This window comes from Epinephelus lanceolatus, chromosome 7 (genome assembly GCF_041903045.1).
Source record: "Epinephelus lanceolatus isolate andai-2023 chromosome 7, ASM4190304v1, whole genome shotgun sequence".
Classification (NCBI taxonomy): Eukaryota; Metazoa; Chordata; class Actinopteri; order Perciformes; family Serranidae; genus Epinephelus; species Epinephelus lanceolatus.
In genome coordinates, this window is record NC_135740.1 from 21,523,004 (window position 1) to 21,547,891 (window position 24,888).

At 43.0% G+C, this 24,888-nt stretch overlaps 1 protein-coding gene across 1 annotated transcript in view; it reads right to left on the reverse strand.

The window, feature by feature from the left end:
* Nucleotides 1-24,888, reverse strand: part of col23a1b (collagen type XXIII alpha 1 chain b) — a 170,759-nt gene that overhangs the window by 5,387 nt on the left and 140,484 nt on the right. The window contains exons 8-30 of the mRNA XM_033633333.2: nucleotides 23,457-23,483; nucleotides 22,509-22,535; nucleotides 12,857-12,931; nucleotides 10,849-10,965; nucleotides 7,371-7,397; nucleotides 7,220-7,246; nucleotides 7,035-7,088; nucleotides 6,883-6,942; nucleotides 6,725-6,769; nucleotides 5,837-5,914; nucleotides 5,612-5,635; nucleotides 2,899-2,943; nucleotides 2,732-2,776; nucleotides 2,514-2,594; nucleotides 2,376-2,429; nucleotides 2,144-2,218; nucleotides 1,304-1,330; nucleotides 1,160-1,219; nucleotides 1,009-1,080; nucleotides 886-912; nucleotides 725-778; nucleotides 551-637; nucleotides 278-376 (exon numbers count right to left, since the gene is read on the reverse strand). Of these exons, the coding sequence (XP_033489224.2) occupies nucleotides 278-376; nucleotides 551-637; nucleotides 725-778; nucleotides 886-912; nucleotides 1,009-1,080; nucleotides 1,160-1,219; nucleotides 1,304-1,330; nucleotides 2,144-2,218; nucleotides 2,376-2,429; nucleotides 2,514-2,594; nucleotides 2,732-2,776; nucleotides 2,899-2,943; nucleotides 5,612-5,635; nucleotides 5,837-5,914; nucleotides 6,725-6,769; nucleotides 6,883-6,942; nucleotides 7,035-7,088; nucleotides 7,220-7,246; nucleotides 7,371-7,397; nucleotides 10,849-10,965; nucleotides 12,857-12,931; nucleotides 22,509-22,535; nucleotides 23,457-23,483 (1,287 nt within the window). The remainder of the gene's footprint in view (nucleotides 1-277; nucleotides 377-550; nucleotides 638-724; nucleotides 779-885; nucleotides 913-1,008; nucleotides 1,081-1,159; nucleotides 1,220-1,303; nucleotides 1,331-2,143; nucleotides 2,219-2,375; nucleotides 2,430-2,513; nucleotides 2,595-2,731; nucleotides 2,777-2,898; nucleotides 2,944-5,611; nucleotides 5,636-5,836; nucleotides 5,915-6,724; nucleotides 6,770-6,882; nucleotides 6,943-7,034; nucleotides 7,089-7,219; nucleotides 7,247-7,370; nucleotides 7,398-10,848; nucleotides 10,966-12,856; nucleotides 12,932-22,508; nucleotides 22,536-23,456; nucleotides 23,484-24,888) is intronic.

Sequence of the window (24,888 nt, forward strand, 5' to 3'; positions counted from 1 at the left end):
ATCGGGTCCTACCGATCACAAATAGCTAGGAGAAAGAACATCTACTGCTGGCTCACTTAGCACGACTGAGCTAGCTAATGTTACAGCTCAGCTGAGGAGGATATACATCTCGTGCTGTCACAAGCACGTGCCTCTCTTTCATGAGTAGGTGGTGAGGAAACAACTGTCGTGGCGATTTTCAAAGAGGTATAAGACATGACAGAAAGTGTTTGAAAAGAAAATCAACATGCATAAATAGTGACGTGAGACGAGGAGGAAGGAAGCAGAGATACTGTACCACAGGACAGGGGGCCTCAGGGCTGGAAGGAGGAAGAGGTGGAGGTGGAGCGGAAGAAAGCCCTGCCTCCTCAGACACACCTTTAGTCTCATCACAGCCCTGTCAGCAAGAGCCAGTTACACATTCACAGCATTGAGGAGGAAACTCAGAGAAACACACAGAAAATGACAGAAACAGTGCTGAGAGAAGAAAGCAGGGAAATACAGTATAGTGAAAGGAAAGTGATAGTAAGTTAAGTGTTACAGTGTGTGTGTCTGTGTGGAGGTGACATACCACAGGACAAGGCTGGTCCAAGCCCGGAGGACCCTGCTCTCCCTTCTGGCCCTTTAGACCCCTCTTTCCCACTCCTCCCCTGTCACCCTGAGCATGAAGAGGGCAGAAAAAAATGATTGTTGGTTGTATTGTATTGAAGATAATGAAGTATTTCCTTCTGGTTTCTTTACTAACCTTATCTCCTCTTTCCCCTCGGTCACCTTTCTCTCCCATCAGGCCTGGGAAACCCTGGACAAAGAAGCACAAACGGGTCAGAAGGCAGCTTATCACCGGAGTTAAACTGAAAACAATCTAATTAATAATGTCAAGATCAAAATTTCTAGTTAGAAACTTACGTCTAGTCCAGGCTCCCCTGGTCTGCCCTGCAAACACATATTCACACATATAAATCATTACGTATTGTTTACTGACAATAAAAAAAGTTTGTAAACTATTTATGGTGGTGATAGGGTGCTTACTTTTTCTCCCTTCGCACCTGGAAGACCCACCAACCCTGCAGGCCCAGTTAAGCCCGGGCCACCGTCTAATCCCTGCAGTTGAAGTTCATTATCATCACTGTGTCATGTCCAGGTATATCATGTTTTATTATGATAATAATCGGTCACTTACTCTGGGTCCAGGAGCACCCAAGTCCCCCTTCTCTCCCTTTATTCCAAATCCAGGCTCACCCTGCATTAGAAACACAGGAACAATGAGAACCACACAACATGTCATAGCCTCTACCATGTACTAGATGTGTGGTTTCGGTCTTACCTTAGGACCAGGCATTCCATGCAGCCCCTGAAAAACATTGTGTACTGTGAGTGTGACGGCTACAGGTGCAAACAACAAACTTGACTTGAATAGTTTCTACTTTGGATGCTGGTAGTGATTTTAAGAGCAGGGTCGGTTGGGACATTTTTGTATTGACCTTTTATTACTCACAGACTATTTGAACAGTAATGAAAATAAATTGAACCCTGGATAGACACAAATGTCTGCTAACAATCATAATTTTTAGAGCCCAACCCAAAAGGGAAAGGCACAAGTTTGTAAAATGTACAAGAAGTAACTTTCCCCAAATTTCAGCCTCTCTGGGACAGTTGGGACATCTTGTTCTGGCCTTTAAAAATATAATTTAAATTTAAAAACCTATGTTTACAAATTCACTTGTTTTGTTTGTGGGATATGTGACATATGGTGCACAGGCTGTTGTCAGTTATTGAGAAACACACCCACAGCGGATTAATTCCCTCACACCTGTGGAATGGGTGAAGCTGTTTCTATTTAAGCTCAGTGTGGGAAATAATGGTGTTGGACACTCTCCACAAAGCTCCAGGAGGACCGAAACATTAGTGTCTGTTCAAAGAGTATGTGGCATAACTAAAAACAGTATGTTAGAAGAAAAATAACGAAAGAGCCAAAAATTTACTGACACACTGTAGATTTGAAAATTAAAACAAATTGTGAGGAATAGTAATAGGGCCTCCACTTTGAGGTTGAAAGTGAAGAGGATGTGGCTAAGTACGAGCATGGCGAAAAGCACAGGTATAGTTGCTTTTTCTAAAAGGCACTGTCCCCCTGTCCCAAGCAACCCTACTCTCCCCTACTCACCATAGATCCAGGGGACCCAGGGACTCCTGGTGGGCCAGGTGGGCCAGGTGGGCCTGGCTGGGAAATCATCTGAACCTGATCATTGAAATTAGACGAGTCAGAATAAAAATAACAATCTACAGTAAAGTGTTTAATGGGCTAAGACATGCACAGCTTCTAGTCCTCTGCACTGATCTGATATGATACACATAGTATATGAGTGAATGTTGTATTGCACATGTGTGACACCAACCAGGTTATCATCCATTCTGCAGTCGCCTTTCTCTCCTTTGTGTCCGTCCATACCCTGACCCACAAAGAGCAAGATGAGCTGTTTATGCACTTTCCACTGTTTGTGTATCAGAGAAACATGTTTATTGTCACTACTTACAGTAGGCCCAGACAGCCCCATTTCTCCCTTCTCTCCCCGCTCGCCAGGAGGTCCTGTCTCACCCATGTCACCTTTAGGTCCCTGGAGGCAAAGATTCAAGAAGAGATGTCACGTTAAGCATAGCAAGGAGTAGTCCGAAAGAATAACTAAGCTCTCATACAGCCATACTAAAACCATATAAAAAAGGCTGCACAATCAACAATCTCATCAGACCCTACCTTCTCCCCATCGACTCCTGCAGGCCCAGGTAAACCAAGTTCACCCTGAAGACGACAAAGAGAAAAAAATATACACTCAATCAATAAGACCGGCTTAGACACCGCAAACTCAGGTCTTAACATAAAATCTGCTTTGATTTTAATTAAGCATCATCAGAGCTCCTTACCTTTTCTCCTGAAGGGCCTGAGGGTCCAGGTGGTCCAGGTGGGCCCTGCGGAAAGACAGAAAATGACCCAGTGATATAAATGCCCATATAAACTCTATGTGGCTCATCTTACACTGAATTACATTTTTTCCATTTTGGACCTGCAATAATATTTTGGCCACTTGGGGGCAGTGGAAACAAGCTGTAAACACAACATCACCACCTTTAAATGACCAGTGTGTAGGATTTAGGGGGATTCATAATTTTGTTTTCATTAATGTATAATCACCTGAAAATAAGAACTGTGATTTCTTTAGTTTGGAATAAGCTGCTTATATCTATTTAAGGAGCAGGTCCTCTTCCACTGAGCCTGCCACATTGCACCACTGTGTTTCTACAGTAGCCCAGAACAGACAAACCAAACTCTGGCTCTAAAAGGGGACCCACTGCAGGTTCTTCCACATGCTTGCAAATAGAAGGGTGAATGGAGGATTATTCAGTTGGTTGCAATCTGCAGCTTCACCACTAGATGCCACTAAATCGTACACACTGGTCATTAAGGTTGATGTGGCGAACGTGTTAGCAAACAGTTGCTTATTTGCACATCCAGGAGATATAGAGCAACAGCAGCATTCATTTGGAGTTTTGTTTATGTCCTAATAAATGGCTGTCTAATCATTTATATATCTTTTGCTCCCCATGGACTCCTGAGGGAAATATCTGGCTCTTTAATGCGACATGATGTTCACCAGCTAGTTGCTAACTTTGGCTGTTTGCCTTTTGGCACTCGGTGGATGGCAGAGTGGGTTTTTTTTTTTTAGAGATTTTTGTGCTGAAAATGGCTGGCTGTTGTGGCCAAAGACATCGCTGATGAGAGCTGTGACATGGAACTTCAACAATAAATATGAAAAGCACAAACAAAGACCTGAAACTTGCGGTAAAGCTTCAGAGAGTTTAAGGGAACTGCAGAGATAATTCTCTGTTGATTCGTCACTATGATTGAAACCTTTCACATACAAGAATGTGATCCATTGTTAAAAACGCTGATTATAGCCACCTCTGTCATTTTAAGACCGTCACATTGACATGTTGTATATGGCTGTTTAGGCTGTTCATCACAATGTTGAAGAGACTGGGAACTCCAACATAAGGCTTGTACACCAGCCAACACAAAACAATACAAGACGGATGATGGATTTCACAACACAAGCCTGACAGTAAACAAAGCTGATGACTTCTTCGTTCACTGTGTTCGCTGATCACAACCAACTTGAAGCAATTTTATCTTATAAAGATTGTGCTGACTGTGGTTTGTGGTACACAATAGCCTGGCATCATTTTCCATTCTGTTAATTGTTTTGATGCAGGATGAGACCGTCGCACAAAAACAAGAGGATCAAAGCAGTCACGTGATTTTATGTAACACTGACGATGGATGACGAATAGCATACCATATCCATCCCATACTGTTTTCTGTGCTGGTGGATGAGTGACACCCTCTTAAATCACGCTTCTTAATCTTTACATTCACAAGGTTACACTTGTTATTTCTTCCTCTGAAGTCCACAGCCATCTTGAAGTCATAAAAAAAGAACCCATGTTCCCTCCTGGAGGTGTACATGCCGATTCTCCTCTTTTTTCTAACTTGTAACTTTTGGTTTGTCTTCCATTCAAGTCATGGACACTGCTACATGTTTACAAACAACCATTTGATCCGAGATCTTCCATCAGTTGAAAGTGAAGGCTATTCATGCAAATAATTATACAGAAAGCAGAATGATACTAACAAGCAACCAATTTCAGCATGGTTATAAACCAGAGTCATCATCACCTAAAACTTCGCCACAGATGAAACCAATAAGGCTTTTCACACAAACAAGTGAACAGGTCATAACACGAGCTGGGTGGCCAGTGAGCGCTCCCCGCTTTCACTCTAGCTGAGACCTTGCGTGTGATTCGGTGCCAACTGATCCACGTTGGCAAGAGGCTTCTGATAAGTTCTCAGGTTCATGTTTTCACCGACTCCTTTGTAACTATCTCACGCTGCTGTCCACAGCATCGCATGCAGAAGCCCATTTCAGACCAGGTCCGAGGGGACCTGATGCATAGTGTTTTTTAATCAAATGCACACTCCACTGCAGAGATAGTCATCTGTTATTAGCATGTAGCACGGTACATGGTAGAATCAAAGGGTCTTGTGTATGAGGGGGATATGAAACTGAGACTGTGGTGACTATGAGGGGTTCCCCCCCAGTCCTTCCCAATGCATTCCCCTTGTGCACTCAGTTATGTGGAACACAAATGCATAGACATAAAAACACCATGCTGCCCTGAAGCAAGTTACAGCCACGTATCTTGTGAGGCACGTTGGATACATGGCATGGAAACACACTCAGAACAATGTAACAAAGGCTGTTGATTTTTCTGCATGATTAAGCATGCTTCTTTAGGCTACATGTTATCTGATAGAAGAGCACAGCTGTACTATATTTGCTGGGGCTGTACGTTTTCTCCTAAATGAATACACAAGAGAGCCTCGGAGTAAACCAGAGACATTTACTGATAGTCTAGATGTGGCCTCTAGAGTGACATCCAATACATCTGAAGTACTGGGTGCAGGACATCTGCTGGCTGAAGCAGGTGTGGATGCACACAGGGTGTTTGTGTGAGCGTATGCATAAGTGTTGGTTACTGATCACTCCACCAAAACCATGCAGAAACAACAGCTGATTACCGAAACACTAATGGTGTTGATGGCCTGTCGAGAAGAAATGGTGACATGTTCAGTTTTGCGGCTCCAAAAAAGAAAATATTCAGATATGTTTCTTACCACGCAACCATTTCTGAGCCTGTTTAAGTCTGTTTTCTGACGCCTAACTTGAGATTCAGTGATAAATGTCTGACGGAATATTTGATGCAACTATAAATCTAGTCTCATTGACCCTTTGATGTCGCTCACCTGGAAAGCATCTAGAAGCTTCCCGTTGAAGTCGATGATGTCTGAGGAGCCTGTGGCGCCTTTTTCGCCGGGATAACCCTGAGGCAGAGACAGAAACACAGGAATGTGAGATACATAAACAAACTGAGCATAGTGTTAGTTCAGGCAGGTCACGGTGTCAAGCTCAGCTCACGTCCCAGCTACATCAGCTGATCTCAAACAGTCCAATCAACTGATGGAGCAGCTGATTGATGGAAAGGAGTCAGCTGATAGATCACATGATTCCTTTCTATGCAACCAATTGGCAAATCTTATTCAGGGTGCCCTATTTAAACTGCTCTGGCCTGCCTACTGTTGCTGCTTCCTCTGCAAGCTGCTTTGCAACTGGCCTCCACCCCAGCTCCTCCTTTTAATGCTGCGTCTGACTTATCTGTGTCCGTTTTTCATTGATGCTGCTCTGTTTTGTTGCTGGGGGTCTTTGCTGCTGTTCTCCCTGCCTTAGGCTTTCTATGTAGACACATGGAAGGACAGGGAGGTTTGCTCTGTCTGCCTCCGGCTTTCCTCATTTGCACATGGAAGGGCAGACAGGTGTACTCCCTCTGCCTCAGGCTTTCCTCATTTGCACGTGACAGGGCAGGGAGGTGTACTCTCTCCGCTTTAGGCTTTCCATGTGGGCATGCAGAAGGGCAGAGAGGTGTGCTCTCTCTGCCTTATGGCTTTCCACATATGCACATGGAAGCAGCTTTCTGTGTAGGCCCGAAGAAAGGCAGAGAGGCCCCAGAACAGAGCCATACTGCCAAATATAACTGTAAATTAAGTATCTCTGACTCAAGTGTTCCTGACTGAACTAAAGATAATCACAATACATGTGTTTATAACAGAATGATTTTAGGGTGTTAATACACATACCATGGGTCCCTGTGGCCCTTGCTCTCCTGATTCCCCTTTGTCCCCCTGTTTGATAACACATACAAATATTTAACATTAACATATGGTGTAGAAAAAATGCAATGGATATTTTATTTGTGGTTATAATGATTAAATGCTATTTTATATCGGTCATCTACCTTGAATCCTGGGAGTCCATCCATGCCTCTTTCTCCTTTTTCTCCCATACCTGCCTCGCCCTGTTTCAACACATTCAGTATCAATATCAACACATGGAAAGACAGATACATTAAAATGCTCTAGCTAATGGGTGATTAACGCTTATCTGTACCTTCGCTCCTGGAGGACCCTGTGGTCCTGGATAGCCGGGCTCACCATCTTCTCCCTGTTAGTTCAGAACAGTTGATAAATGTCACAAGTACAAACTTTTTGGTCACTTGACACTTCTGTAGCAAATAGCAGAATAGCTAAGACACAAACAATGAGTCAAGGTGAGTAATCTTTTAGGGATCGTACCGGCTTCCCAGGCAATCCTTGTGGCCCCTAAGGTGGAAATATATTTGGTTACCATAATTATTCAGAAAAAGACAAATCATCACTGCAGACTTATAATAGTAATTTGCTTAGAACTACCAGATTGCTTGAACTAGATCCGAACCACACTCACCTCTACACCATCACGACCTGGAAAACCCTGAAAAGGACAGATGAGAAACTCAGATATAGTGTCAACTTCAGGTAAATCCCCATCAAAGGGCTGAACAACTTTATCCACTAGATGTCAGTGTTTACCAAAGCATGGCCAGTCCATGGATTTAAATTAAGCCAGCACTTATTCTGAGCCACACTGATGGGTGACAAAAAAAAGCCCCAAAAAACAAAAACAAAATACAGATGCATCCACAGGGCATGAAGGCTCATTGAATAGTTTCATATGCTGCAGCCACGGCAGTCATCAGATCTCAAGCCAAGTGAACACCTATGGGAGAGTTTGGACTGGTGCTGTCCTCCACCATCATCGAAACAACAATTTTTAAAGGAATAATTCACCCACAAAATGATCGTTTGTATGTCAATTACTCACCCGTGTTGCAATGTATTTGTGAAGAAAACTTTCTTTTCTTGGATGGCTTAATGGTTAACGAAGAATCCAAAAACAGAGAAAATTCTGGATGAATTGGAGCAAAAGTGGGCCATGTTTAACAACAGCCACACCATATCAAAATATCCCACAATACAGTGCTTTTATGGCAGCCAATTAGGCATCTATTTCGATATGATTTCAAGTTTTATTTATTCAGTCACATACTTCCCAAACACAGGTATTTATTACTAAAAAAACCTTAGTATTAGAGTCTGGCATCAAAGAGAGCACAAATAAGTCTCACTTTTATTTAGTTACCCTTTGGAAAGGACTGTTTTAGAATTACTGAGCATACTGCTGGATAAATGAGATTCGGATTATACTGCAAGAGCTGTGTGACAGTTTTGAAATAGTTCAACTCATCATCAGTTTTCTTACTTTTTGGATTCTTCGTTCATTTTGGAGGCATGCAAGACAAACAAAGTTTTCTTAATGAATTCAACATGACTCAGGGTAAGTAACTGATATGCAAATGATCGTTTTGTTGTTTAAGTTGTACATAGTACCATCATTACTACACACTCCTGGCTTCTTACATTATTGCTTGTTTGTCATGTTTTTTGGACATGTATCATTGAGGGTGATTTGTTATGGTTTATCTTACATCATACCTTCCTCTCAGTATTGTTGTCATGTTTTTGGACATCTATTAGTGAGGTTGAAGGTTATCATGAGTTATACACTACTTTTCACATGTTATAAGTTTGTTGTCCATTCACTCATATTGTTTTTTGTCTTTGTCGTACATATCTTATATTTTTCAGTTTGTCACAATATTCATCAATTCTTATTTCATTTCACTGTTGTTTCCTCTCTATTCATTTGGCATTGAACCATTTCTTGTCACTAAATATGCTAATTATTTATAACATGAGCTCTTCAACTGCACACCTGTTTCCAATGCATTTTACACCCTGATGAAGATTCTCTAGTCGAAACGTGTTGGTTATCCATGCTTTAATGAAGGATTTTTAACTACAGTCAGAGTGCTTTGGATGCATTTTTGGACTGCCTGCTTGTACTTTTGACTCACTGAGTGAGCTGGCCAGTCTTTTTTTATCTTCAAGGGTTTTTTCCTTTGCAATTGGCAGGAGATGACTGTGGAGCCCTGCTGAGGACTTGGTGTATACCCCCTCCCTAAGACAAATACCGAGAGAGTATTCCATGTCCGCTCTATGGCTTATGTCTATCAGTGATTTGGGTTATTTAGGTAAACAGACCTATTGTGGCTGTTTGAGAGGCCCAGGTGGACGTGTGCTTGGAGCAACATCTGCTATGAAGTCATCCATGGCAGAGACAGCTTAGTGGGAACTTGTGTAAAAGCCCTCTGCTATCAAGTAGTTGTGTTTACTTGATCACTCAATGCACTGTAATAAATGCATGATATAAATTGGAGGTTATTAACCTTCTGCTCTGTCCTCATATTTTACAATAATGTGCAGAAGCTACTCAGATGTGTTCCAGCTGGTTTTCTTCCTCCGGCGCTCAGCCGTCACATACAAACTGTCACCCTGATCTCCACTACTCTCTTTTATTCCCATCCTCAGTTGCTCCAGCAGCTTTTTAACCTCTTCTCTCACCCCTCTTACCTCCTCCTCCTCCTCTTTTGATCTTTCCTTCACAGCAGCGGGAAACAAATCACCGTTGCAAATAATTTTTTTGCACCTCCTTTTATCCTGAGCGCAGCAAAGGATGGATGAAGACCGGTTCAGATGTCAGATACATTTCCAATTAGGGACGATACTAAATTTACTTAAAATGATTTCTTGAATTCAGATATGCTGAAACAAAGCAAATGTTATTTACGGACAAGTCTGCCACAGCAGTTTCACGTAGCTGTGCATCAGACAGAAACAAGGTGCAACTTTGTTTAAGCTGTCATCCCCTTAGTTCTCTGTTTCCAGATACAAATGTCAAGGGTTTAAGGACACACACACTGGCAGGTTTGCTTACTTACTTTCTCCTGCTCAGCCCACTCAGACATCTGCCCACAACATGGAGCGGCTATTAGCGCCACTCTACTTTGTTTTGCTGTTTTGGGTTTTGCAATGCCTTTAATCAACTTGGAGAATACATTTGAAATTGACTGGGCTACAGGACGGGCCCCCTCACTTCGACCCGCCTGCTTTTAGTCATTTTTGGAGCTGTGCTGGCTTTCCTTTTTGTCGGTTCTGCGTAAGCTCTCAACTCACCCACGCTGAAACCAACACTTTTCACTTGAATCCTTTTGTTGTCCCGTGCCAGTTTAGGGTAAAGGAGCATTCATTCCCTCACTTGGTCAAACAACAATTACCTTATAGCCTCTGTCTCTCTCTTCCATCCTACAACCACAGCTTTAAGCTGCCACTGCCTATGAACTAAACTCTGGGAAGCAGAAAGTAAATTTTGAGAAACATAAACTGCCTCAGGCGAGGAGCACAACTATTGTTTGGTGAGACCGGCAAACTGCCCATGAACCCGCCGCAGTGCCATATCTGTTTCAGGGGTGCACAGCGACACTGTCGTGGTGGGAGGGTGGGAGAATGGGGGGCGTGTTGGAGAACTTTGTGGCCGCTGTCTTACACAAAACAGATGAGGCCAGGAGTAGAGTTGCTATTCTGGGAGCTTTTAGGTAAGCCACAGCTCACTGGCAAACCCGGAAAAATGAGAATATGGGTTCACTGCTCTTTACTGCGTAGACCCTTTTTCCCCTTAATACGTGTATATAAATGCACACTGACACATAGAATACACACATTTGCAAGCTGTCATACCCTACTGCTGAACCCTACCAGGTCAGAACAAATGGGGTAACGGCAGCTGCTGATGACTGAGGTGTTTTACATGACTGCATTCTTTGTGGTGTAACCTTAGTTAGAGGGTAAGGAAAAGGGAGAGGATGATGGAGGAGGACGAGAATAACAGCAACTAAGTGGAGTGTGTGGGTGTGTATGGGTGCATTGTTTTGTGTAGTGAGTGTATGTTCTGGCACTTGTGATGATGCATGAGGAGAGGCTCTTACCGGCTCGCCAGCAGGGCCACGTGGGCCATCCTTGCCTGTGTTCCCAGGGGGGCCTCGGGGGCCAGGGGGGCCTGGGGGACCGGGAGGACCAGCGGGTCCAGCCTGGCCTTGGTCACCCTGATGAAAAATAAAAACAATAACAGAAGAATGAGGGAAAGGAATACAAGATTTAATTTTTTTAATACCATGAAAAAGCAAAACATTATTTTAATAACAGTTGGATTGATGTTGGACAGCTATGTGAGCCCACTGGTATGCTCACAATCAGTGGTGCTGCTTGCAATTTGTTGGACGGGTGTACAGTTGGAACACAATACTGCAGGGATTGCCACTGCGCAGACTCTGGCTTTAAATGACGTCACCAACACAAGTTGGCAACTGCTGTATCGGGGATACTTCGGCTTCATTTTCGGGGGAGTGGGAATAAGTTGAGATGCATTTTCCATCTTTATATACAGTCTTTGGTCCTGGCACCCAGTGGCTGTTACACTCACACAAAGAGGTACCCTTTAGCGGCGGTGTGAGAGCCACAGGGTGGGGGCATTTTTTGACGTTCCAAATACAGTTGTAGCATAAAGAGCCAGAGAGTCGCCATAGGGTGGGTGAGAGGGGAGGTGGATGGGTCAAGCAAACTGAGCTTCCATCCGGGAGACAGTCAATTGAGTTATTTTAATAACAACGTAGTGTGCTAATATGTGCAGCATACTGCACTAGTGATGTATGTCATGTGACGTTCCATCAGAATAGTTACAAACTTACTCTTTTTAAGCAAAGCCATGATTTTTTCCGAAACCGAATCACCTACTTTTGTTGCCTAAACCTAGGAAATTAAACATAAAAATGAAGTTTTAGACTTACATCCTAACTTTATTTTGAAAAGAGACATTTAATGAGTGGAAACTGTACATTTCCTGTAAAAAAGGATGTTTATTGTGAAGAAAAAATGCATGTAAAGGGCAGAAATTGACACACCATCCCTGAATGTCCAATAATGACATTGTAGGGGTGCCTAAAACATCAAAGTTTGATGTGTAGGGCCACTGACCAAGCATCAGAGTTGGTAGTGAGAATGTGTTGTCACATAACAGATGGAGACTTCAAATATGACAACACAGACAGACTGGAGCTGGCAAAGATCAGCAGTCCTCATTCAGTGAGTCAGTCTGATATTTAGTCACAGAGTGAAACACAACCATGCTGACAAATGCACGCTCACACACAAGGAAATGTTAATTGAGGACAACATGGGGCGTTTCTTTTCTGTTTATGCTCCAGAAAAACAAAACAGGACCGTCACCTCCTATTAAAGATGCTTTCATCACTGGTTTTACATCAAACTGGGGACACGTCCCTTTCTGTTGACTTCTACCCTCATGCTTGTGCCAAAGAGAAACAATTAACGCCCTAAAATGCTTGCTCACCACTGAAGGGGGATGCAGGCCCAGTGTTGTCTCTATAGTCACATGGTGACACTTCCTCTGCACCCTCTCATCTCTACAGACATGTGGTGCATTAAGCGCTGCTTTGTTGCGGCAAGCAACATGGCACAGCAAGCCCTTTCATGAAAGTGATATTAGCAAGAGCTTCAGATAGAAGACTGAAACCTTATTTCCTTGTGCTGATAATTATTATGTCTCTATTAAGCTCAGGCTTGAACTAAACTGTCACCAACAAAGCTCTTTTATTCTCCTTGTAATGAGAAGCACACATTTCTTGAGGCTTTTTGAAATATGCATGATCCATCTTCCAAGATGTTTTCCTACATTTTTGGATGCTTTAGAACTTTTATATAAAATGTCCCATAACAAGTCACGTTAATACAACTAAACAAGCCAGCACACACAAGGACATTATGAAAAAATGATCAAACATGAAATCAACGAGATGCAACATGACTGAGAAAGTCGAAAAAAGAACGAAAGAAGGGAGATACACGGCTGATCAGAACATGAATAAGAAAGGTTGGTTAAAGTGTTAAAAACGCACACATGCCTTAGTTGTGGTCTACCTTCAGAAAGCGTCTCTGAAAGCTACTGGACTGCTCTCCAGAGAGAAAACCATGGTCATATCTGGGGAAGACCATCTGAGAGGCAAAGGGACAAAGAGTAGGACGACAGAAACAACACAATGAGGGGAAAAACAGGGGAGAGGACATGGAGTGTGTTGAAAGACAAAAGAGAGGGAGAAGAGAAAGGGAGAGATGAGTTAAGAAATTCATAGTTAATGACAGTAAGAAAGCGCAGATCAGAGTCCAACCAAGAGAGAAATGACTGCTGTGGGAAAAACAGTTGAGAGTTCAGCAGCCTCTGAAGCTGTAAGCCAGAAGGGAAAGCTCAAGAAGAGTGTTTTGCTCTTCTGTTTGCAGGGAGAGTGACAGATCAGCAGCCTGACAGAGAGCGGAGACTGCTGGGAGGACTAAGGAACACTTCGCTTGGAGGGACAAACCTTGACGGTGAGAATCTGATTACTGTGCAGACCTGCATATGTGCTGTAGTTAGGAGGACCCTGAAGAGAGGAAGTGACAAAGGGAAAGGTGAGGCAACTTTCTGTAACATACAAGTGTGGCTGCAATTGGCTCAAGATTTAAACAACCTCATACACCAATCAGCCACAACATTAAAACCACTGACAGATGAAGGGAATACCATTTCATGTCATTGCAATGCAATGTTCTGCTGGAAAACTTTGGGTTCTGGCATTCATATGGATGCCACTTGACACTCACTACCCACCCAACACTGTTGCAGACCAGCTACACCCCCTGATGGCAACATGCCCCTCATCCCAGCAGGACAATGTGCCATGGCACACCTCAAGAAACTGCTCAGAGATGACCCAAAGAAAGTGAAGGGGACCAAGTATGTGAGTGGACCAATTACGTCCCCTCATGTTAACAGCAGTGCCCGATGACAGTGGCTCCCCCAGCAGCACAATGCACCATGCCACACTGCAAAAACTGATTAGGAATGGCCCGTACATTGTGACAAAGTGCTCAAGGCATTGATCTGGCCTCTAAATTATCCAGATCCCAATTCAATTAAGCATCTGTGGGATGTGCCAATTACCCTAGAGTCAGGTGCAATCCTTGGTGGGGCCTTCTTAGATCAGATTTGGCTCTGACCTTTCGAGGAATGGACACAGGACCTCTGGGGTGTGTCCTGTGGTGTCTGGCACCGGGTCGTTGGCAGTGGATCATCTGAGTCCTGTTGCTTGCAAGGTGGGAATCAGCACGTTCCACAAATGCTCAGTTTGATTAGGATCTGGGGAATTTGGAGGCCAAGTGGATGCCTTGGGCACTCTGTCACATTCTTCAGGCCACTCCTGACCAGTTTTGGCGGGGCGGCATGGCGCCTTGCGCTGCTGGGGGGCCACTGCCATTGGGGTGTGCTGTTGCCATGAGGGGACGTACTTGGTCTGCAACAGTGTTTGGGTGGGTGGTGCAGGTCAAGTGGCATCCACATGCATGACAGCACCCAGGGTTTCCAAGCAGAACATTGCATTGTAACGAGATGATCAGTGTTATTCACCTCACCTGTCAGTGGTTTTAATGTTGTGGCTGATTGGGGACATTTCTGAATGAACATAAATACATCATCTGCAAATACTAAAACAATTGAAACTAAGACCCAGTTTCTGTCCCCTTTGCCCTTTCAGACACTGTATCTGGGGTCTCTCACTCCAACATGTATTTAATTGTGTGTGTGTGTTCCATTTAATGTCTTCCCATCCTTCCCTTCGCGACCAAACCAAATAGAGGTGGCTTGGCTCTTTCCAGCCGACAGACAGTAACTGTGATGATTGTCTGTCGAGCTGAAAGGAGCAGAGTTTGTCTGCCGCCACAGAGCTCGGAGCACTGTGCTGCTTCTCTGGTTGAGTTCCCTCCAAAAACACATGGAAGGAAGGACGGGGAGAAGATCTAAGAGAGGAGGGAGGAAGAACAGCAGGGGGATAGCAGGGAGAGAAAGAAGAGGAGATGCGAGCCTGCTCATGAGGTTTCCGTTAACAGGCTGCGGTGAGCGCTGGATAGCTGAGGTTTTTCCAACACCACAGAACCCTCCTCCTCCTCTCTTTGCCTATACACTCCTCTCTTCCCACTGTCACATTCACTCATTCACACCGTTCCCACCATGGAGACCACATACACATATGCCCCTTAAACATCTCATAAGAAAATAGGCTGTTTCACAGTGGGCTTCCCCTTTACCTCGTTCTCATCAGACCTTAGGCCGATACTAAGACAAACAGCCATTCAACCTCAGAGCCCCCTCTAACCATGGCCTTTTTGTAGCTGCTCCAGGGGAGGCAAGAGGAGGCTTTGGCTCGGGATGAAACTCCCATCATGGCTTGTCTTTCAACACAGTCGCCAGTCAAACCTAAACATGCAGTGACAATGTCCTGCATATGGATGTGACAGTATGGAGGCTGGGAAAAAAACGCCACCATCTTTATGCCATTCAGTAAAAGTTGCTTTGGAGAAAGACGCAAGACTGCACGTGACCTTTTGTCATGTTTTTGGTGGTTCTATGACATCTGATTGTGTTTTAACCCCCCTGCTATCCTGTGTTTGTATTCTGTTCTGGGATCAGATTCTGCCTGACAAATGCACTGAAAATGATGGATTGACAGGAAGTCACAGGTTGACATAAGATTCATGGCCACTTCCTGTTTTCACATGTTTTCGCTCATCCTCTCGTGGAGTTAAGAGGTGAACAAGCGTACAATGTTGAGATCAGGACAAGATGATGACTGAGCTTGTGTACTGATGATTTACTCTCACTGCGCCAGATTTTATCTGCTCGGCATCTGTGGACTTTGATTCATGTGGATTCATAGCTGTGAAGAAAATCATGTTTTAAACATTCAGGGACCAACAGTTTTTCATTTGCCTACCTATCTAGCCATATTTATGAAAATGTACTGCAGTGCCAAACCTCATTCACAAATACAGTAGGTTTGGGAGCTGCAGGGTTTGTTTTGAACCGAGCCTGTGTCTCTAAGCAATACTCTGGGGTTTTTCGGCTTCAGGCTTATCCAAAGACATCCGAGCTCCAGAGGCCTTGTCCAAATGCAATAGTTACCATTTGGAAGAACTATGTAATGCAGAATGCCAAAAATATTTAATTCTTGCATAAACTATTACCTCAAAATCTGAAGGGATAAGCTGGGAAATCAAATGGCGTACGCCTTGATAGGAATCAGGAATTCCTGTAATGTTTCTGAGCCGCATCATAAATACTGTTCCGCTGGGCAGCCCTGTCAAATTTACACTCCATTTGTGCTCTGCTATAAAACAATAGCCATTCAGTCTCATTCCAATACTCATAACACACACTGTTATGCAAATACTGTCAGGCTCCAGCACTCAGAAGATTTATGACTACACATCTATTTCTAATTATTATTCTGAACCTCATTTGTTGGATATTTTCTAAAGAATGTCAGTAATAATAAAGACAAGCAGCAAGTGGCCGCAAAAGCCTTTTTAAGAGGAACATTTGTAGTTTTTAAAAATATTTTGTGTGTGAGTATTTTGAAAGTTGAAGTGGCTCACAGTCAGAGTTATGGTCCTCATAAGACAGGCCAATGCCAATATGAAAATTGCTGGATTTGTCTGGTTAGATAGTTATGGCCCTTTGACAAGGCTTTGAAAAAAGTTTGCTGTCACTTAAAGTATTTATAATCTTCTGTTATCCACGTGACTTATCTGAATTTGCTGAATGTATCCAAACGTCTATCAGGCTTTGTGCTGAGTTAAAGGTCCAGTGTGTATGATTGAGGGGGATATATGGCAGAAATGGAATATAATGTTCATAAATGTGTTTTCAGTAGTTAACATTCACCCGAAGAGAAGAGAAGAACTAAGAATTGTTGTGTTTTCGTTAGCTTAGAATGAGTCGTTTATATCTACATAGAGAGCGGGTCCTGTTCCATGGAGTTTGCCATGTTGTTACTACAGCAGCCCAGAACAGACAAACCAAACACTGGCTCTAGATAGGGCCATTTGAATCGCCATTATAGTTCTACCTGCCTGGCAAACAGGAATTTCAGTTGGGAAGAGAAAATGACCTTCTGGCACTCATGCGTGGAGCAGGAACAGAAGCATTTGAATTAAGTTAAAAAGCCTTTCCTAATCTTTTCTTCCTTTTTTCTGATGTATGTTTTTTTATTTGTTATAAAAAAATGATGACATGCATATTTTTGATATTTGGTTTGTAATATTTTTTCATTTTAGTTCAGGGATTTCTTTTTTTCCTATTTTTTTTAAACACTTGTGGAGGCGTGTCACTTTCAAAATGGCTTCTCATTGTAACCCATTTCTGTCACCCACCTGTGCTCACTTATTAATGAAGATTGGGTGACATCCCCTACCAAGGTTATAAAATGTTTGCTTGACTCCTGTCCTGTCCTGTCCTGTCTGTTTTGCACCCTGACAAAGACCTTAGGGTCCTCATAAGACAGGCCAATGCCAATATGAAAATTGCTGGATTTGTTATTTCAGTTATTTCAGGACCTTCTGGAGGACCTGCTGATTAAAGGGACAGTTCACCCTCTTACCTGTAACCTTATTTATTAATCTAGATATTTTGATGTGAGTTGCCCAGTGCTGGAGTTATCGGCTGTAAAGATTTTTATGTATATAATATATAATGACAAAAACTCTGTCTGTGTATGTGTGTGTGTCTGTTCCACGTTTTCTCCTCACTGACTTGGTCAATCCATGTGAAATTTGGCACAGTGGTAGAGGGTCATGGGAGGATGCGAATGAAGCAATATTACATCAGTTGGCCAAAGGGGGGCGCTATAGCAACCAATTGAAATTGCAAACTTTGAATGGGCATATATCATGCCCCGCATGTCGTAGAGACATGAAACTTTGCACAGAGATGCCTCTCCTCATGAGGAACAAATTTGCCTCAAGAACCCATAACTTCCGGTTATATAGATTTTCCTCCATTTTGAATTATTTTAAAAAACACTTCAAATCAAATCACAGGAATTTCAGTTGGGAAGAGAAAATGACCTTCTGGCACTCATGCGTGGAGCAGGAACAGAAGCATTTGAATTAAGTTAAAAAGCCTTTCCTAATCTTTTCTTCCTTTTTTCTGATGTATGTTTTTTTATTTGTTATAAAAAAATGATGACATGCATATTTTTGATATTTGGTTTGTAATATTTTTTCATTTTAGTTCAGGGATTTCTTTTTTTCCTATTTTTTTTAAACACTTGTGGAGGCGTGTCACTTTCAAAATGGCTTCTCATTGTAACCCATTTCTGTCACCCACCTGTGCTCACTTATTAATGAAGATTGGGTGACATCCCCTACCAAGGTTATAAAATGTTTGCTTGACTCCTGTCCTGTCCTGTCCTGTCTGTTTTGCACCCTGACAAAGACCTTAGGGTCGAAACCTGTCGGTGTTTTTATGTAAACAGCCATGTTTTAAAATGAAAGGCTTTTTTAACTTAATTCAAATGCATCCATTCCTGCTCGACGCATGAGTGCCGGAAGTTCATTTTTTCTTCCCATGTGCTGACCCTTTTCTTCAAGAGCCCCTGTGTTAATAATAAAGACAGTCCTCGAGCACACCACTATCTTGTTCTTCAAGGAATTTCAGTTGGTTGCAATGTTTGAACCTAACTGGTGCCACTAAAAGCTCTGACATAATGATGGTTGGCCATCGGTCAATGTTGGGCTGTCGGTGAGCGTCGGCCACCCGAGTCGTTGTGTTGTGTCCCTCGCTGCTGGCTCTTGTCAGCCCTTGTTGGGCCTCTTGGGCCCTGTCTTTCTTTTGGGTTGATTCCGCATGTTTAATCAGCATCAGTGAAAGCAGAGCCCATTGTTAAATGAAATCACACTGATTGGCAGTTCAGCTCAGTGCACGAGAAGAGAAACAAAAGTGAGGAAAGTAAACAAACAGCTAAAGTCAAGAAGAAGTGTGATTGAAACAAACTTGTTACATAAGGTAAGATTATTTTCTTTAGCCACTGAGCTCTTTAGCAGACACATTTTGTGATTGTTTGTGTTGTTGTTCACTGGCGCACAGTAAATATACTCTGTTCTTTCAACATTGCATTGAGTTGTTAATGTGCTGTAGCCTTCATGGTGTGCTGATGTGCAACTTTTTGGTTGGGACACAGGTGACGTGAGGAGACACCAACTGTCGGCTTTCATTGCTGCTGGCTCTTTGCAGTCGGTTTGGTGTGTCTGGGCCTTAAATCCTACACACTAGACCTTTCAGTCCAAATCCATCATCAGTCAACAACAAAAACAACAACATAAGGGGGAAAAACACATGCATAATTCGCAGGTTGTGGGATTTGTGGCACAAATTGTCCAAGTATTCACATTTAGAAAGCTCTACCAACTCAAAAAAAATTACAATTAATCAACTGTAGCAGATTATTTATTAATTAATTCCCTAATCGTTTCAGTTGTCAGTTGTGTTTCAACAATTTATCATCTTTGGGGAAATAAAAAACAACAACATAAGAATAACATGATTTGGATCTTTGGGTTTAAATCCAAAACAATGTATAAATTACCTCAGTAGCAAGTTTTTTTGCATGTGAGGAAGTGTTTTCTTGACCTGATATTATATTCGTTACATAATCAAGCTAGAAAAACAACATTCAGGATTCATGGGGTACATGACTTCTTCAAAGAGTCCAAGCCGCTTACCATGTAAAGCACAGGGGGCTTATTTTCAAACCACAGCGAACGAAACACGAGATAATTACATAGATCTCATGGAGGGTGGAATGATATCACATGAAAAGACAACACTCACAACATGGACCAGATGCAGAGCGAGGTTACTCCATCATATAAAAAAACAGAGTTTGGTTGAGACTAGATGGCAGCTTTGGCACACCGCCCCAACCATTGGGTTTTTGATGGTGACGTTTAAGTATTTCCATCGTTCTTTAATATCATCATTTCTCATCTCTGGCTTTGGAGATGTGGGCAACTCAAACCTCATCACAGGAGCCAGACTGTGTTGTTGGTGCAGTTGCTGGGGTAGCCGCGCAGAGTAAACACACTTTTCTTTTGAATTATTAAAAGCCTCGAGTGTTGAATGTTATGTGGGCAGAACAAAACGTGACAAAACTTTTGATTTTTAGTGTTTTCGCTTTTGTCTGTTTGCATGATAACAAGGAAATGACGAGTAGTTTTTAGTTTCAGATGTTACAAAACCTCCTCTCTTCCTCTTTGATTTCTAATATGTGATGGTCTGTTACTCTGTCTGGTCTGGGTTTGAAGCCCATCTCCTGAACGCTGTTGGGGCAGATTTCCTGCAGTGCAAAGACACTGATCAGTCAGTTGCACATAGATGTGAAATCGAAGTGTAATTTTATTCATGCATGTATGGGCACAGGTTAACTAACTGTGCTGCTGGCTATAACTTAATGTTTACTGAAAAGACATGAATGTGGTATTGATATCCTCATCCAAATCTCACAAAAGTGTATGTGTATGTGTATTTCCCAAAATTACAAACTTTCCCTTTAAAATAATGGCTTTTAGTCGTCCATTTATTCATTTCCTTGACTGGTTATCCTGTTGGGGTTGCAGAGGGGCTGGGCCTATTGCCCAGCTGACACTGGGCAATAGGCAGTGTCACCAGACAGGTCACCAGACTATCACAGGGCTGACACACAGAGACAGACAACCATTCACGCTCACATTCACACCTACGGACAATTTAGAGTCATCAGATAACCTAACCAGCATGTCTTTGGACTGTGGGAGTAAGCCGGAGTATCTGGAGAAAATCCACACTGACACGGGGAGAACATGCAAACTCCCCCACCATGGGTTCGAACGAGGAACCCTCTTGCTGTGAGGCGACAATGCTAACGTGCTGCCGCTCTTTGTCGTGCATGATGTAAATGTTTACAACTTCAATAAGTTATTTCAGGACCTTCTGGAGGACCTGCTGATTAAAGGGACAGTTCACCCTCTTACCTGTAACCTTATTTATTAATCTAGATATTTTGATGTGAGTTGCCCAGTGCTGGAGTTATCGGCTGTAAAGATTTTTATGTATATAATATATAATGACAAAAACTCTGTCTGTGTATGTGTGTGTGTCTGTTCCACGTTTTCTCCTCACTGACTTGGTCAATCCATGTGAAATTTGGCACAGTGGTAGAGGGTCATGGGAGGATGCGAATGAAGCAATATTACATCAGTTGGCCAAAGGGGGGCGCTATAGCAACCAATTGAAATTGCAAACTTTGAATGGGCATATATCATGCCCCGCATGTCGTAGAGACATGAAACTTTGCACAGAGATGCCTCTCCTCATGAGGAACAAATTTGCCTCAAGAACCCATAACTTCCGGTTATATAGATTTTCCTCCATTTTGAATTATTTTAAAAAACACTTCAAATCAATCTCTTCCTAGGAAGTTTGACCGATCTGCATGAAACTGGGTGAACATAATCTAGGGACCAATATCTAAAGTTCCCTCTTGGCAAAAGTTGGAAAACTTACTAAAACTGAGCTTCTATAAGGCAATGAATATTGCAGAGGGTGTGGCTCATCACATAAAGGTGTATAACATCTCAAGGGTTTCACTGATCGCCACACAACTTTGTAGGCATATGACCACACATAATCTGAGGGGACCCCTCCATTATTGACCCCATCAAACAAAATGGGGGCGCTACAGAGCTAATTTCTTATCTAGGCCTAACCGCCATATGGATTTTTACTAAACTTGGTAGATATGTAGAACAGGACGCCTCAAGGTGACTGGAGAAATTTAACTCTAATTGGCAACTGGGTGGCGCTATAACAACAGAAAAACGCTTAAAAATGGCTACAATGCGACCGATCGCTGTGGCTCCCCCTGTGGCCGAATGTTTTTTTCTTCTAATTTTTGGTATGACTAAGTCATGGTATGGTATGCTGTACATAATCACGGAAACTGTCAGTGTGTCATTCTGTCAGTCATTCTGTCTGTCCCACGTTTTTCTACTCACTGACGTGGTCAATCTATGTGAAACTGCACATAGGCATTGAGGATTGGCATAGGTAGAAGGTGACAAAGCTACCAATGGGTATGGACTAGTATAACTAAACTAGATGGCACTCAGCTTGTGGTGCTCAAAGCGGCAAGTTTGTCAAATGTACTTTTTGGCAATTTGAGCACCACAAACTGAGTGCCATCTAGTTCCATTATACAGTACTCAAGAGAAGGCAGACATCTCTACAGCCGATATCTCCAACACTCAGCAACTCACACATAAACAATCTAGACTGATAAATAGCACTACAGGTAAGAGGACAAATATGTATTTTTACTTTAGGGTGCACTGTCCCTTTAACTTTTGTTTTTTTTTTAATATAAAATGCAAAGGGGAATACCTTGATTTGTGCACAACTCTTTAAATTTCAAAGAGAAATCACTTCTTATAATGACTGAATGGAAAATGCAGAGTCTCTTGACCTTAAAAGGGAGTGAAAATTTAAAAAGGAGACTGACAGAGACAGAGGAAGACAATAAAAAGAGAAAGAAGAAAAAATCTGCTGAGAAACAAAACACAGTCATAGGAAAGGTCTTTTCAGCCAGGTCAGCTGTACCTGAAAAACAGCATCTAAAAGGCACATAAAACAGTTTCACTTTCTCGGGCAAAAACAGCAAACATGACTTACCCTTGGCCCAATGTCTCCTTGGTCACCCTGGGAGAAAAACAGGAAAATAACAATTGTCAGCAGTTATTACCACTGTATATGCACACAGGACGAGGCATGCAACAGAACACTGCTACTGTAGAACAGCTGTGACGTACAGGCTTAAACACTTAAACTTGTGTACGGGAAGGAAGCCACTCAAAGGTCATCTGTTCCCAGACCATCTCAGGAAGTCGACATTTACTGCATAAATCATTTGATAGGCCACAATTGGAATCATCTGACGGGACGAGATGGAAGTAGAAGTGGGTGCACACGTGCTGGGGATTGTTGGTTCTCTGATGAGGATTTGGAGTCCATGTTCTCATCACAGAGCTACTGGCATGATTACATGAAGGCAGCCAATTTTCCAAACCCCAGCATCATCCGTCATTTGCAATCCTCCGCCCATCAGCCTGAATGCTGCCCTGACAGATGCTGTTTACTGCAGTTGTTCCTGTGGTTGCGCTTATCTGGACAATTTTCGCTTGAGTGCAAAAGCATACACACACAAAGCTATCCGTCAGCGCGTATGCACAAATGACCACGTGCACCAGCCCTTCTCTGCCAGCTCTTGCAAAGCTCACATCACCGGCTGGGCAGAGGTTCACAGAGCGGGAAAACATCTGGCTATCATCGAGCCCCACGGAAGGCCTGTAAACCTGTTTAGTGCCTTGACGTGAGAATGTGCGGAGACATACGAGCTCCTACATAACTACATGTAATCTATGGCTCGTTTGATGGGTACGCAGTGAAACCGTGAACGTGGGAGGGCGATGCAAGAGAACACCTGTGAGGGTTGTGTGCAAGTGTGTGTGCCAGTGTTTGAGTCTTTCGGAAGCTGTCCGCCTGTAAATTAATGTGAGAAATCCATCCACACTGTGCATTGACTTGTCTGGCAGGGTTGTTGAAATCCATATTGAAGCATACCTTTTCTCCCTTGGGTCCAGCTGGTCCCTGTAGGAGGGATAAACGGAGACAGTTGGATAAGATAAATCAGTTATCATATGAGCAGCATACATCATAGTGCAGTACATCTTCTCCTGGCTGCTAGCAGGGAGCATTCAATCAAATGGTAAGGCAAGGCAGTAATACCACTTAATGCAGCCGTGCCACGAGAGCGCTCAATCACAACAAGTCACTTCAGTCTGAGCATATTTCACAACAAGAGGACCACGTGACACGAGCTTTCAGCTGGAATCCCTTTTAAGATTTGTGAGATAAAAACTGTTTTGCTGAGAGATAAAACTGAGAGGGCAACATGTTTCTTTGTTCAGCCTTTCTCTCAGATGGGGAAGATGTTTTACACGTGGAATGCTAGAAACGCTAACTAAAAACACAGGGTCTAACAAAAGGCCTAGGCACTCGTGTGTAGTTTGTGAGATGCTGACACACAATGACACTGTGTGTCGGGCAGTTTGACATCGTCTCATGAACACCAGGCCCACAGATGAGCTGATCCCTGCCAGTTGGGCTGTGCTGTGCCCTCGTCCATCTCTTCGTGTGTCTGTCTAAGTGTCACAAGGACTTTAAGTGTGGTGACACCACAGACCGCAGACCGACAGAGAGGATGACATGGAAAGCTGCCACCAACTGTCTCTGATCTCAGCAACCATCTCTCTAAAAGTGACTCCAGTGAGCAGAGCTTATACCTCTTAAAGCTCAATCACCCTTTTCATGCCACTGATCTGTAAACTGTCTAATCTTGTTGACTCATCCCATACTGTGTTTCACACACTCGTTCCCTTATTCTGCCTTCATTCAATCTCTAAATCTGCCATGCGATCTGCCGTGAAGCCTCCCTCTCTGATTTGTTCCCCCTTTCCTCACGTCTTCTCTGTCTGGCAGACATTTTGTCTGGATTGGAGTGTTTAGGAGTACAGAACTGGAGAGGGAAGGGGGCTGGTGCAGTTTGTTAATGTGAGTGGCCACATGATGACAGGCAGCAGCTTATCTCCTGCTCTGCTCTCTCCTTCTGTTCAGGGAGAGAGGAGACGGAGGAGGAGGAAGTGAAAACACAGCCACTACTGCTACTGTAGGTGTTTCATTATCACCGGGGGTTTGCAATTTCAGTTCGGCCTCTTTTATCCCCTGGTTCCCCTGGCTGGAGAGTCAGGTACAAACTCATACATGTTCAAATCAGGCTATCTGTACTTTAAATTCTTGTTGAGGTTCCTAGTGATGCATTGTGAATCTACACTCACCGGCCGATATTTTACTCAGTGTGGACATCATACAACTGATTTTATTTAGATCATTTTTCTACCTTAATGGGGAATTGTCGGTCATGATATGTAAAGATGCTTGCCAGCGAAATTGAAATGGCAACAGCCTTGTACATGGGGCGCCTGCTCTTTCCACT